Source organism: Tinamus guttatus, unplaced genomic scaffold (assembly GCF_059628265.1).
Source record: "Tinamus guttatus ecotype Peru unplaced genomic scaffold, ASM5962826v1 Tinamus_guttatus_pri_ptg000332l, whole genome shotgun sequence".
NCBI lineage: Eukaryota > Metazoa > Chordata > Aves > Tinamiformes > Tinamidae > Tinamus > Tinamus guttatus.
The window spans coordinates 1612269-1626174 of NW_028288866.1; the positions used below are offsets into that span (position 1 = coordinate 1612269).

Consider the following 13906-nt stretch of genomic DNA (forward strand, 5'->3'; position numbering starts at 1 on the left):
CGCCCGCTCTCCCCGCGGCACCGCGGGCGCAGGGCAGGGCTGGTGCTCGCGCTCTCGGCTGGGGACACCCGTGTGCCCCATCCCACGGCCCCTCGGCACGGCGGGAAGAGCAGCGGCGCCGCTGCCCCCGGAGGCCTCCGCGCTGTCGGAGACCTGCTCTGTGGCCTCCTGCCTCCGTAAAGCTCCTCGGGGCTCTGCAGGGCCTTTCACTCCAGGTCCCACACACATCTCTGGCCTCAGAAGCCCCCTCTAGTCTCGGTTTTTGACTGGCTGGAAATCCAATCAGTGCTTGGCGTAGGGTAGACATAAATCCAGCCGATTCCTACTCCCTCCCTAGCATCGCACTGCCAGCCGCGCTCCCCTGCCCTCGTCCCCTGCCCCGTGTTGTCCTGCAGATCCCATGGGACTGGGCACGTGTCCGGAAAGGGCCCTCCCTTCCCAGCCCGTGGGGGCAGCCCAGGAAGACGCAGCTGAGCGGGTGACAACGGAGCAGCCCCTCGGGGGACACCCCGACGCTCCGCGAACAGCTCCCGTGTCCAGGGCTGGAGGTTCCCATTAACTCACGATGGGGGTAGAACTGTGACTGCCCTGGCTGGTTTCAGCTCCCCTCTTCCCTGGCCGTCGCCAAAGTCTGTTTTTATGTGTATGGAAAAAATCTGCCTATTTATTTTCATGCTTGAGCTCCAAACCGAGCTAACTCGCTGCTTGGGCGAGAGGGATTAAACCCTCTGGTATATGAGCGTGCAGTTGGTGCCCTGCTTGCTGTGGTCACGGGTCGCCGGCCGCCAGCCCTGCCACAAGGGCTTTTGTAGCAAATAAATGTCAAGTTGGGCCTAAAAACCCTTGTTTTGGTCTCGAGAAGGGTGAGAAACGGGGCGGGCTGGGAGGGGGACATGGCAGGAGATCTCCCCTGCCCAAGCTCTGCAGCTAAAGGCGTTTGAGGGAAATTTGGAGGTTTCAGGTGCCACTTTCACATTATTCACGCTCCGCTCATGGCTGCAAGGAGGGCTGTGGCGGGGCACCTTGGCCACTGTTGCTTAAAAATTTGCTTCAATATTTTAGGAAAAGAAGGCCTGTTTTCCAGTGGCACGCTCTGCACACAGACGGGTCCTCAGAGCAGAGTATCCTGATCTTGCTCCAAAAATACCAAGTTGTGGGATGAAGGCAAATTTCCCTCCTCGCTCCCGCCGGGACACCCCGATGGCCGCAGTGCCCCGCACGCCTGCGCGCTGCCGAGCGGCCGCGGAGCCGTTTGCCTCCAGCTCAGAGCCGGGGGTGCCGGCTGTTCCCGATCCAGGATGCGGCTCCGTCGCGGCCGCGCTGCTGTCTTGGGCGGCCGGGCAGCTCCGGGCCCGTTTGGCCGGGGAGCTGCTGTGACGCTCGCCGGGTTCCGGAGCCCGGGAAGCTCCGGACGGGGCCTCCCCCGCGGCTCCTCTCTGGGGGAGCCGGGGAGGGATCCACGGAGCTGCACGAGCGGGAAAACCCACCTGGTTCTGGGGCTCCGTCGCTCAAGGCGCAGGTCCAAGGCGCAGGATAAGCAGCGGAAGGGCCCCCGGAGCTGCTCAGCCCTCACACAGCGTCACCGGGGCAAAGACGACGTCTCGGAGCAGCCGGGAGCGAATCCGCCCTCCGCGCCGGTACCCGGAGCCCCGCTCAGGCCACGGGGGAGCCGCGCGCTGCGGCCGGATGCTCCCGCGCGCGGGGGCCACCGGAGCGGCCGGAGTCGCTCTCGGCCTGCAGCGCCAGGCCGGTCTGGAGCGAGGCGGCCGCGCGGGCGCCGCTGTTGGAATTCCTTGTGCACGGGGAGAGCGTGCGGGGCCGCGGCTGCCCCCCGCACCGGCAGCAGCGCAGCCGCCTGCCCAGGGCCCGCCTGAAGTCGCGCATGAAGAGCGGGTAGACGATGGGGTTCGCGGTGCTGTTGCAGTAGCCCAGCCAGGTGAGCACGTCGAAGAGGCCGGCCGGGACGCAGCCGCAGACGGCCTGGCGGGGGACACAGCGAGCGTTACCCCCCGGCGGCGCCGCCGCGCGGCCCCGCGCCCCCCGCCTCACCTGCGCCACGTTGGCCACGAAGAAGGGCAGCCAGGCCACGAAGAACATGCCGAGGAGGACGCCCAGCGTCAGGCTGGCCTTGAGCACCTTCTTGCTGTGCTTGCTGCCCCACCGCCTGCCCTCGCCGCTCGCCGCGCGCCGCCCGCCCGGGGACAGTGGCACCGGCGGCAGCAAGTCCTGCGAGGAGAAAGCAGGAAGTGCCCAGGATTTCCCTTCCACCGCTATTCCCGTTATCTCCCTCCTGGCAGGGGCAGAAGGGTGGCGCACGCTCCCATCCCTGGCCCTAAATCCTTTCCTGACGGGAAGGCCGCAGGGCTGGTTGTCGGGTCCCCGATCATAGAATCACCGAATGCTGAAGGTTGGAGGGGACCTCTAGAGGTCATCTAGTCCAACTCCCCTGCACACAGGCAGGCAAAAATATATATAAATATTTTATAATATTGAGGCTGTTTAGCCTCTGCTTCTCATTTTCCAGTGTGCCCCCTGCGGAGCAGAGCTGACTGGGTCGGAGCGTCCCGTCTCCTTTCGTAAAAGAGAGGACAACAGACTACCTCAAGGGCCGCAAAGGCAATTCAGCTCCTTTTCCCCGCAGCACACGATGCCAGTAGAGCCGGTTACGGACGAATTAGAGCTGCCAGTGGCTTCAGCAGCGATTTCTCATGAAGAAACAGAAACACCCCTGAGCGCGGCCGCCTCGTGGCTGTAACACCCACGAGCCCGGGGATCTGGGGGGTTTTGTGGTCCAGCGGCACCAACCCGGGCGCTCCGTCCTGCTCCCCGCTCGCCCTTGTTCAATCCCTCCTCCCCAGCTCAACACGGCGGCTGTCCCGGAGCGGGAAGGCGCCCGCACGCGTTACCTGCGCCGAGGGCTCGGCCGCGTTGGAGGCCAGCGAAGCCACCTGCAGCGCCTGCCTGCGCGCGGCCAGCAGGATGCGGCAGTAGGTGAAGGAGATGGCCGCGGAGGGCAGCACGAAGGTGAGGCAGGAGGCGCCCAGGGCGTAGGGCAGGCTCACGAGCAGCCGGCACTGCTCCTCCTCGCCGCGCGCCGCGCCGGCCTCGCGCTCCAGCTCGTGCCACCCCAGCTCGATGGGCAGGAAGGAGGCCAGCGCAGCCACGCTCCAGGTGGCCAGGATGAGCCAGAGGGCCCGCGCGGGCGTCATGCGCAGCTTGTACTTGAGCGGGCAGATGATGAGCAGGTAGCGGTCCAGGCTGATGACGCACAGGTTGAGGATGGAGGCGCTGCAGCACATGACGTCGAAGGCTGCCCAGAGCGAGCAGAAGTCGCCCCGCAGCACCCAGCGGCCGTAGAGCTGGTTGAGCATCGCGGGCGGCATCACCACCAGCCCCACCAGCAGGTCGGACATGAAGAGCGACACCAGGAAGTAGTTGGAGACGCTGCGCAGCGAGCGCTGGCTGGCGATGAGGAGGATGAGGAGGGAGTTCCCCGCCGCCGTCAGCAGGATGATGAGGCAGAGGACAGCGGCCACCCAGCCGCTCCCCGGCGGCGGCGCGCGCTCGCCCCGTGCGCTGGCGTTGGGCACCCCTGCGGTGCCCTCCATGAGGGCCGAGGGCTCGCGGAGCCGGCGGGACCCTCTAGCTCATGGCCAGCTCGAGGCCACCAGCGCTCGCCACGTCCTCTGCCGTCCTCTGCTCCTCCACCACCTCTGCCCCGCGAGCCGAGCAGCAAGGGAGACCTTTCCCTGCCCGTCACTCACAGCCGGGTGTTTCCTTGTCCCTGCAAATCCCCGTGTGCTCCAGCGTCCCTGCAGGGCAATCCTGGATGCCAGGGGACACTGGGGATGCTCCAGATGCCACAATGCTGAGGGAGCCACAATGCTGGGGATGCCCAGGGTGCTGCGGCATTTGAGGTGCCACAATGTTCTGGTCTCTGGGATACTCTGGTTCCTGGGATGCTCTGGATGCTTCAGTCTCCACGATGCTGTGGTCCCTGGGATGCTCTGATCCTCGGGATGCTCTAGTCCCTGGAATGCTCTGGTCCCTGGATTGCTCTGGTCCTTGGGATGCTCTGGTCTCCGGGATGCTCTGGTCCTTGCGATGCTCTGGTCCCTGGGATGCTCTGGTGTCCGGGATGCTCTGGTCCTCAGGATGCTCCGGTCTCCGGGATGCTCCGGCTGCAGGTGCCGCGCTGGCCGCCTCCCCCTGCCTAGCTGCTGGGCTCCATCCCCGCACGCCGGAGCCTCTGGAGCCGCCTGTGCCCGAGCTCGGCCGCGGGGCCACGGGGAGGGAGAGCGGAGCCGCGGGGCGGCCGCTGCCACCTGCTCCGCTGCGACGCTCTGCAGAGGATGCCCAGACGGCGCCGCTTCGGAAGAGGTGGAGCGGGGAGGCAGGGAGAGGCGGCGGCAGAGCAGAAAGCTGCTGGAAACGGGGATCTGGGCTCAACTCCGCAAAGTGGCAGCCTGAGAGGTCCCCGTTCTGCCTTAAAGGGACAGGCCGCGCCGGCGGGAGCGCAGGGACAGCCCCGGAATCACAAGCGACAAGGGAGATTCAGGGAGACGAGGAGGCTGAAAACCACATCGGAGCAAGGGAGGTGCAAAACAGGGCTCAGCTCCGCGCCGGGATACAGCCCCGGCACTGCCCAGCGCCCCTCCGGGCTCTTTGCTGGGAAGAGGCTGCCCTCGCACCAGGACACGCTCTCCGGCATCCATCCCCTCCCGGGATCCATCCCCTCCCGGGATCCATCCCCTCCCGCCTTCCCTCTCCTCGGATGCTCCTGGCCAGCTCCACTCCCGGGGCCAGCCAGCACAGGGGGCTACGGTGCAGCCGGAGACGCAGACCCAGGGAGCGCCCGCACCGGGATTGCTCCGTCCTCGGCCATCTGCACCGAAGGGAGCAGGAACTCAGCCCGAGGCCACACGCCCAGGACCTCCCCACGCGAAGCCGCTGCCGTGACCGTCACGGCTGCTTCCCACGCCCCAGCTGCGGCCCCGCTTGGGAGCAGCTCCGTTTCCCTCCGGAGCTTTTGCTCCAGGGCCTGGATCGGGACTGGCTCCTCCACAGCGGGGTACGCGGGGTGTTCTGCATGGTCTGTTTGGACGTGCTGGTTGGAAAAGCAGCAACTGATCAAAACCACGTGTTTAAAACAGTGGCCTGGAAATGAGGACTGAATCCTAGCAGGGCTTCCGTGAAGCTCCGGCAGCTCCGCTCGCCTGTCCCGCTAGCACGGAAGCAAAACCAGGTCACCAAGAGCCACCCACGGCCGACGGAGAGACCCCGCCAGGGAGCCCAGGCTGCTCAACATGACGCAGCAGCCTGCAGCAGCGCGACCCATCCTCGGGCCCGCTGCATCCTTAATTGGGCAGATTTGGAAAAAAATGGGTGGATGTGGAAAGCAGCTGGCGACCGTGAGGTTCGCTCCGCACAACGGGCACCTCAGGGCTGTGCCGGGAGGCTCCCGCTGTACGGGAGGGGATGGAGCTGTTCGCTCGGGATGTCTCCAGCGCCAGCTCCAGGCGTTTATCTGCTGCAGCGTGGGCATCTCCACCTTCCCCATCCCAGCTCTCCAAGAGCCGGGAAGAGCCTCCATCCCTCCTGGAGCAGAGGGGCCATTCCTAAGGCTTGGGCTCCGGAAAGGGAGCGTCCTCTGCTCCTCACTCATGGCAGCGACGTCTGCATCCTTGTCCGGATTCCCGTCGTGGAGGCCACACGTCCGGAGGCTGCGAGAGGCGCCGGATCGAGAGTGTCACCTAGTGGCAACAGAACTGGTGAAGGTGGGTGAGGACAGAGCCATGGGGGAGCCCCAGAGGCTGCGGGCACCACGGCCGGGTGCCCCCGCACCCTGTGGGGGCGGCTGGGCAGCAGCTCTCCCTCCTCCTCCTCATCCTCCTCCTCCTTATCCTCTTCCTCCTCCTCCTCCTCATCCTCCTCTTCCTCACCACAGGCCGCACGGAGGTGCCGCTCACACAGGCCCTGGCCCCTCCTGCTCCCGGGTCCGGGTGCCAAAACCTCCTTCCCCCCAGCCAGGCCAGCCCCCAGGGGCTGGATGTCAGATCTAATTTATTTAAGAAACAAAACAAAACAAAACAAAACAAAAACAACTATAAAAGGAGGGGGGGCAGGCGGGCATCGCTTACAAGCTCTGGAAGCTCCGGTGAGGACAGTGCCAGGGAAATCAGCTTTGTACAAGGGGAGCAGAGGGGAGCAGTGGGGCCGCCCCAGCCCTCCCCTGTCCCCCTTCTCCCTCGGCCACGGTCAAAGCGCGGCCGGAGGAGCCAGGGCGGGGGCTGCGATCCGCGCCCGGAGCTGCCCGGGCAGGGGAGGGATGGGGATCCCGCCAGCGCCGGGAGGAGCCGCGCGGCCCGCGGAGCCCGTGGACGCCCAGCCGGGGAGGCAGGACGGGTGGCCCCGGTGTAACCGGCAGCTCTGCCGGAGCACGGAGCGGCCGCCGCCTTCCTTCCTCCACCCCAAGAGCCTTTCCCGGGAGGAAAACCCGGAGGCTCCGGCAGGACGGCGCAGCCCATCCGGGAGGCCGCAGGCAGCCCCGCGCGGCGCTCGCCCTCCCGCTTCTCTCAATATATTATTACTATTTTGTGCAAGTCGTTCGGCTGGAGCAGCCCCCGCGCCCTCCTCCTGCCTGCGCCAGAGAGCAAAGCGCGAGGGAAGCCGCGAGGGAAGGACCGACGAGGGCGCCCCAAGCCCTCCCCAGCCCCGGCCCGCGGCTGCAAGGACAGTCCCGGGGGCCGGGTCACTCCTCGGCCTCCTCCTCGTGCTGGTGGTGGCTCGAGGCCGGCGGCTCCTCCACCTCCTGCGGGTGGTGGCCGTAGTGGTGGGGCGCGGGGCCCTCGGCGGGCATGTTCTCCTCGGCGTTCAGGTAGACGTTGAACAGGGCGCCCTCGTGGCTCGGCTCCTTGCCGCACGCCTGGCAGCTGCAGTGCAGGATCTTCTCCACCAGCTTGTCCACGCGCGGGATGTCCTCGTTGCCGGGACAATCCAGCGTCACCTGGGCGGGAGGAGGCGCTCAGTGTGCGGGACCGGCGCGGGGGCTCGGACGCCCGCGGCTCCGCGTCATGGGAGCGCTCGGCTGCGAAGCCAGAGTTTGGCCCAAACCACCTGCCCAAAGGGCCGGGAGCCCCGGAAAGGACGCGGATACTCACGATCTCCCACATGGACTGGGCCGGCATGCAGGAGTCGCAGTGAACCAGGGACTCAGTGGACTGAGGGAAGGTGTTGGGGACGCTGTAGCTGAAGCACTGTCCCAGGCAGGCCCTGCGGAGACACGAGGGAGACGGGGATCTGAGCTCCCGCCGCGACAGGCGCAGGGAGGACGTGGCCACCGGCTTCCCGGGCCGCTCCGGCGGCTGCGTCCGGGCGCTCGTACCTGTTCTGGATGGACTTGGACTCGCAGCCGCTGTGGCCCACGATCTGCGTGATGTTCTTGGCCTCGCACCAGGCGCTCTTGTCCGGGAAGAGGGCGAGCTTGTTGATGGGGGGCGGCGCGGCCAGCAGCAGCGCGGGCAGCAGGGCGCCCAGCACGCACCATAGCATCATGGCCAGCTGCGCCGGGGGCCTGCGAGGGACAGAGCGCGGCGTGAGCGCGGCCGCGGGACACGCTGCGGCCCTGCCTGCTCCCGGGGCGGCCGGCGCGGCCAGCCGGCATTCCCGGCGCGGCATTCCCGGGAGGCAGCTCCCCTCTCGGAGCCGCGCGCAGCAGGTGTCGCTGCAAGGCAGCCGCGAGGAGCTGCAAACCCTCCCGGGCCAGAGAGGAACAGCCCAACCGGCCGCTATTCCGGAGGGCAGGAGCTGCAGCGCGAGGCCGGCGCGCGGCGGCTCCCGGGACAGGGTCCTCTGGGAGCCTGGTGTGCCGGGGGGTTCCCCCCCCCGACGTCCTTTATGGGATTCGCCAGTCCGGGCGCCCACATCAACATCCTCAGTCGCTGGGAAAAGGCAGCTGGAAAAGCACCACGGAAAGAAGGACATTTTTTCCCTTGCAGGGTTTGGATGGAGCCGCAGCGGAAGGCAGAGACAGAGGCTTTCTGAAATACTTGTTTGTGCCACATTATGTTATTTCCTTCTGCTTATTTACCCAGATGACAATCCAAAGCCCATATTGGAAAGACTCTTACTGATTCCCCTGGCTCCAGCCCTCCATGGTTTGCCAAGGCAGGCAAAATGGAAAGGAAAAATGCCCGGAGAAACGCCAAGGCGGGCGGCAGAGAGCGGCTCTGCGTGAAGAGAGCTCGGCCGGGCGCCGCGGGCTCCGGCTACCTGCACGGACACCTCCCTGGCCCGGGGGCCGCAGCCAAAACCACGGCTGTGACCAGCTCAGCCACGTCCAGGGTCGCGATGGGGCAGGAATGTGGCACGTTCGGAGTGCAGACTGCTCGGATGGGGCTGGAGAACTGCCCATGGGGAGAGCTGGCAGCGGGAGGACGGTGCCTCCGCAGGCTCCATCCCAGGCTCCATGCACTCCCGCGCCGTCGCGCCGGGCTCTCCGCAGCGATCCGGGCGGCTCCGCGCTCCCGCAGAGCGCGTCCGCTCCGGCGACGCACGGAGCGCTGCTCATTCCTCAAATGCCAGCGGCTCTGTGCCGAGGAATCCCGCTCCCGAGAGGCAAGGCCAGGGCAGCGCTGGGAGCTGGCCCGGACAGCCAGCACGCACCCCCTGGGAGAGCTGGAATTCCTCCGGAGGCAGCGCGCAAGTTCACTTCCACACGCCCGACTGCAGAGCAAATTCCTTCCTCGCAAGGCAGGCGCCGGGGGGATTTGTTTCCAGGTTCTTCGGCGTCTATACCCAAGGGCAGAGAGGCCGACGCTTTGGTCCCGATGGATTTGCTTCCCTGCAGCACATTTTATGTGTGTGTGTTTGTGTGTGCGTGTGCTCCTGCAGCACTGGCCCCGCAGGACGGATCATCTCGGAGCATCCGGCCTCCCGGGTTGGCGCCGCGGGCTCCATCCCATGTGCGGAGCTGCTCCTCGCCCCGTCCATCCAGCAGCAGCCGCAGACAAAAGCTCCGTGTTCCCTGCGCACCCCCGGCCCTGCTCCGGCTGGGGAGGAAAGGGAAGGGGCAGAGGGAGACCCGGCCCCCAAGCAGGTTTCCCAGCAGCGGATCCCATAGAGTCACGGATTCAATAGAGGTCCCCGCTGCCGACCCCGCGTGCTGCGGCCCAGGCGCTTCCCCGCACCCCGGGGGCTCTTTCTCTTTTTCCTCTCCGTGTTGTGGCTCTTTTCTCCTTTTCTTTTTTTCCCTTTTTCCTGCCAGTCCAAATTGTTCAAGCAGAAGGTTGAGCTCGGCCCCGGCAGGCCCAGCGGCTCGGGTTGGAATCACTCACTTTTCTCCAGAGCCACGACCAGGGAACGCTGCAGTTTTCCCCCTTGCCGGCTGAACGGATGACGTATGGATGTCCCCAAGGAAGAAAACCCCACTCGTATCACGACCCGGTTGCTTCCCTAAGTCCCTTCCGCAGACAAACAGCGTCTCAGGGATCCGGCGGCGGGCCAGGGCATTCGGCAGCGCTTGGAGCGGCTCCTTCCCGCTGTCCGGGGGGGATCGGAAGGAGGATGGCTCTCACCAACCCTCGGAAGCAGCTGGGAACATCTCCGCGGTGCTGCAGGCTGCAGGAAAACGGCCGGGATTACGCGGGGGCCACGTTCCCACCAGGCAGCCTCCAGCTGTTCCTGGCCCTTTGGAAAGCAAACACTTCTGGAGGGAAAAGAATAAAAAAGAGAAGACCTGATCGGTTTTGCCCTCTTTTTCCAGAGGGAAGTGTGCACCGTAATGCAAGACAGGTGGACACAGGGAACAGTTCTCAGGGAGTTCAGTAGATCCCTGCGTATTTGCTCCTCTGGGATCTTGCGGTGTTGCCGCAGACATACAAAGGCAGGCGCAGGGACGCGGGGCTCGCGGCCGCTCGCAGCCTCCGCGACGCTCCCGACACGCGGGGACGGAGCCCGGGCCAAGGCTGGGGCCCTTAGGGGAGACGCGGGAGATCTGAGCTCACATCCTCAGAGCAGATCCTTGGAGAAGCCCCAAGCATCGGGCTGGGTTATTCCAAAGAGCTCGGCTGCTCCTCAGGTCCCTCAAGGGCAGCGCTTGTTCTGGAGACGCTCTCCAATCCCCAGTTTCCGAGAGGAACTTTGTGAGCGAGATGTTACAGAGAGGAAGACGAAGCTTCCAAAAACTCCTGAGAGACTCCTGGCATTTCCAGGGAAGCAAAGGCACGTTAGCTCTCCAGTGCGGTGACAGCTGGGAAAAATGCAACCTGTCCCAGAAAGATCGAGGGTCCGGGGCTCCTCACGCTCAGGCTTTTGTGTGCGCTGGGTTCCTGGATATGACAGGGAATTCCTCTTCGGAATCGCAATTCAAATAATGTTTGCTTACACAGAAAACAAAAAAAAAATTATGGACTAGTCTTAGTGAAAAAAAAGTTTGAATCTGAACACAATGTGGAAGATTGCTGTGGGCTAAAAATAAAAACACAGAGCAATTCCATTTGTTCAATGCTTTCCCCTTTCTTGAGATTCATTTTTAGCTAAAATGTTAATATTTCACATTTTTAATTTGGTTGCAAAAAAGAAAAAAAATCCCAGGTTCCCCCTCCTTGGGGGTCTCCAGCTGCAGTGCCCCAAACCCCTTCGATCCGCGTCGCGCCGAAGCCGGCAGGGAGCAGCAGAACGGAGCGCCGGGAAGCCAGAGCGGATCCCGGAGCAGCGAGAGGACGAGGGCTCAGCGCGACACGGAGACCCAGCCCTCCCTTTGCTGCACTGCAAAACTGGGGAAGAAATTATAATAAAATAAAAAAAGGGAGCAACCTTAGGGGGACGTCTGTAATTTAACGTGCGCAAGATCCGATCCCCCAAGCCGGGTCATTTCTCGCTCTGAGCGCGGCCGTCTGAGCCGCTTCCGAAGCGGCCGAGCCGCCAGCTCCCCTTGCCGTAACGTATTAATTTCCACTCGAGCGCGGCCGGGTGAATCACCGAGAAAGAAAGCGGAAAGGGGGAAACGCGGCGGTTTCACAAGCCCTCTCCCCTCTCCGTTTTGGCCGGGATTTCAAAAGCGCTCAGGACCCCGGGAGCCTCCATCTGGCTTCCCGAGCGTGTGCTGAGCGCTCAGCAAACTCACTTTGTGCCGCCGAAGAGAAAACACGACCCTGCTTTAAGTGGAAACGTTGTTCCAAAGTTCCCCGTGGGCTGCGAGCAGCTCGGGAAGGGAGCTCTGCTGGAGAAGCGCCCTGCTGATGCCCACGGAATAAGGAGTTTTTGGTGATTTATTTCACCCGCTCGATTCCTTCAGCCTTAAGCACAATCCCTGCCGGGAAAACGCCTCTGCCGCAGGCTCGGGAATCCCTCCTGGCCGCGCGCGGTCGCACACCTGCTGGGAACGCGCCGGGAGCCCCGGGGAGAGGGGGAAGCGGCGCCGCCAGCGCAGCCGCGCCGGGGCCCGGGCCCCACGGCGCCCGCCGCCCTTCCCGCCCCGGCCGGCGTCTCCCACGCGGACGTCCCCGCGCCGAGCGCTCGCGGAGAAGTGTCCAGGCCACATACGAATCCTCGGAAAACGTCACGCAGAGGAAGGAAGGGCGTTCAGCTCTTTGCAAAGCCTGCAGCCTTTTGATTATTATCATTATTTATAATTTAACCCGAAGCTGGGGAGTTTCAGCGACGTATCAGGCTCGCTCTTACCGTCTCCCTTTGCACCCGCGTGGGCCATATTCCAGGGACAGCCAAATCCCAGTGACTTCAGTGTTGCTCTTTGACGCTCCTTTTCTTTAATTGCTGCTTTATATCGCACCGGCCTTTTCTGTTTTGATGATACAGACCTCAAGCTCTGTTATTCCCAATATCCGTGTGAGCTCTGATGACAAAGTATCAAACGCGGTGGCAGTCGCAGCCCGGCTTCCACTTGCATTTAGCCGTGATGGGGACCAGGCCCAGCACTTGCCATTTCTCTCGCAGTCGCAGGATCAGGCCCGGGAAGCAGGGAGAAACCAAACACAAACGGAGCACGGGACTTTTCCACCCCTTCCCACACCTGGGCTCAGCATCCGCTTCCCTCGGCTGCGGAGCAGGAGGCCGGGTCGCACCGGAGAGCGACGGCGGCGCGGGCTCAATCCTGCCGCTGCTGCCGGGGCTCCGACAGGGCCCCGAAACCCCCTGCAGGGCGTGGAGCTCCCAGGATCTTCTTCGGGCTGTTTGCAAACTCTTCGGATTTCTTATCCTGGAGGCAAATCTTGTTTCCCATCCCACAGTTGATAAACCGGAGGAGAGCTGCCTTTCTGCAGCCGGGAAACTGCAGGCGGAAGAGCCGAAATGCCCTTTGTGCGCAGCTCATTCGGGGCTGCGTGGACTTTCCAAAAAGGACGTGAAGCTCCTGGCTTAAAAGCGCAAGGGAAAGCCCGGGCTGCACAGCGGGGATCTCTGCCGCTTGCTTTGGCACGGTGCAAATTTCCTCCCCAAAAAACACCCGTGGGGCAAAGCCGGGAAGGCCACGCACGCCCCGCGCGCGGTGCCCGGCGCAGTGGACGGTGCCCGCACAAGAGCGCCGGGAGAGCACCGGGATCGAGGCATCGGCTCTAGCGTGAGCTCGGAACAAGCTCGGTCGGGTCCTGCCCTCCCCAGATCTCGCTGCGAACAGAGCAGCCCCCGGTGCGGAGCCCGGGCCAAGCGCCGAGCCGGGACTCACGGAGCAGGTTCGGCCGCACCGAGCGCGGTCCTTTGTGAGACCCCGCGCAGCCCCCGAACCGTCGGCGGGATTCGCGGCTGGAAAAACCATCCCCGGGAGCCGCCGCTCCCGGGCCGTGCGGCCGCCTCCCCGCCCGGCCAGCGCCGCCAAGTCCCCGCTTTCTCCCCGCCGCACTTTTGTCGGCGGCCCCAGCGCGGGGGGACCGGGGCCGCGCGGCCGCTTCGCCCCGCCGGCCGCCCGGTTTTCGCTCCGCTCGCGCGGCCGGGAGGATTCGGCGGCGCCGCGGGAGCCGGCGCGGGGCGCGGCGCGGGACTCACCGGGCGGGCGGGCGCTTCGCAGCGGGGCCGGCGGCGCAGCCGGGGCCGCGGGCGGCCGTGCCCGGCGGCTCCCGCATCTCGGCGCCGCGGCCCCCGGAGGCGCGGGGCGGAGCGGCGGCTCCCGCCTCCCCCTTCCCTCGCCCCTTCCCTCCTTCCCCGCCCGGCTCCCTCCTTCCCGCCCCCCCCGCCGGTGCCGGGCTCCGGGCGGTGCCGCCAGCGCCGCTCGCGATTGCACAAGCGGCCGGGGGGGAGCGGGGAGGGATCGGGGCAGGGAGGAAGGAGGAGGAGGAGGACGAGGGAGGAAGCCGGGAGCGGAGCGGGATCCGGCCCTGGGGGAGCCCCAGGAAAGGGGCTCCATCCCCCCCGCACGGCGGGGTCTCTGTCCCCTCTGTCACTGTCTCATAGTTTCCTTCTTTTCCTTTTGCTTTTCCTTCTTTCCTTCTTCTTTCCTCCTCGGCCTTCTCTAAAAGCCTCACGCCACCCTCGTTCCCGGGGGACCCTGTTCACCGCTCCCTTCCAGTTAAGGTAACCGCTGGGGACCGAAAGCCGCCAGTTCTGCGAAGACGGGATGAACGTCCCGGCGGCCGCCGCGGCAGCACCCAGACCACGGCTCCCCGCAAGGCCTGGGGAGCTTTGCTGGCTCCCAGTATAAAGATCTGCACAGGAAGATCTATAAGATCTATATGTCTATAAAGATTCTGCAGGAAGTGAAAAACGGGAAGAGAACATGCAGAGTCCTGCAAGAGACGCGGTGCCAGTTCTTTAGCCTGTGGATGGAGCAAGGGAAAATACGTGGCAGATCCGGCCAGTGCTGAAGCACCTGCCTGGGGGCCTCCAGGCGAAATCCATGTGAGCACACGAGGTCCGCGGGCCGGTGTCCGGAGGAGCAGGCGGGACCCTGTCCCTC

General features: G+C 65.0%; 2 protein-coding genes across 2 annotated transcripts; both read right to left on the bottom strand.

Annotated features, from left to right (window-relative positions):
• Positions 1 to 1653: 1653 nt before the first annotated feature.
• On the bottom strand, positions 1654 to 3608 carry HTR6 (5-hydroxytryptamine receptor 6). Its single transcript, XM_088529494.1, has 3 exons — positions 2907 to 3608; positions 2050 to 2226; positions 1654 to 1980 (listed from the first exon to the last, which is right to left on the bottom strand). Exons 1-3 carry the CDS (start codon positions 3606 to 3608, stop codon positions 1654 to 1656), a joined length of 1206 nt encoding a protein of 401 aa, XP_088385620.1.
• Positions 3609 to 6718: 3110 nt separating this feature from the next.
• NBL1 (NBL1, DAN family BMP antagonist) lies at positions 6719 to 13080 on the bottom strand. The gene is made up of 4 exons (XM_088529509.1): positions 13000 to 13080; positions 7385 to 7573; positions 7161 to 7272; positions 6719 to 7006 (listed from the first exon to the last, which is right to left on the bottom strand). Exons 1-4 carry the CDS (start codon positions 13074 to 13076, stop codon positions 6752 to 6754), a joined length of 633 nt encoding a protein of 210 aa, XP_088385635.1. The 5' UTR covers positions 13077 to 13080; the 3' UTR covers positions 6719 to 6751.
• Between the last annotated feature and the right edge of the window lie 826 nt (positions 13081 to 13906).

Excerpts from the sequence above, each read along its gene's own strand:
- HTR6 (XM_088529494.1), bottom strand. The coding sequence starts at position 3,608 with ATGGAGGGCACCGCAGGGGTGCCCAACGCCAGCGCACGGGGCGAGCGC. Across the intron at positions 2,227-2,906 it reads CGGCCGAGCCCTCGGCGCAG|GACTTGCTGCCGCCGGTGCC; the intron begins GTAACGCGTGCG and ends TTCTCCTCGCAG. Across the intron at positions 1,981-2,049 it reads TCGTGGCCAACGTGGCGCAG|GCCGTCTGCGGCTGCGTCCC; the intron begins GTGAGGCGGGGG and ends GTCCCCCGCCAG.
- NBL1 (XM_088529509.1), bottom strand. The coding sequence starts at position 13,076 with ATGCGGGAGCCGCCGGGCACGGCCGCCCGCGGCCCCGGCTGCGCCGCC. Across the intron at positions 7,574-12,999 it reads GCGAAGCGCCCGCCCGCCCG|GCCCCCGGCGCAGCTGGCCA; the intron begins GTGAGTCCCGCG and ends TGTCCCTCGCAG. Across the intron at positions 7,007-7,160 it reads CCCAGTCCATGTGGGAGATC|GTGACGCTGGATTGTCCCGG; the intron begins GTGAGTATCCGC and ends CCTCCCGCCCAG.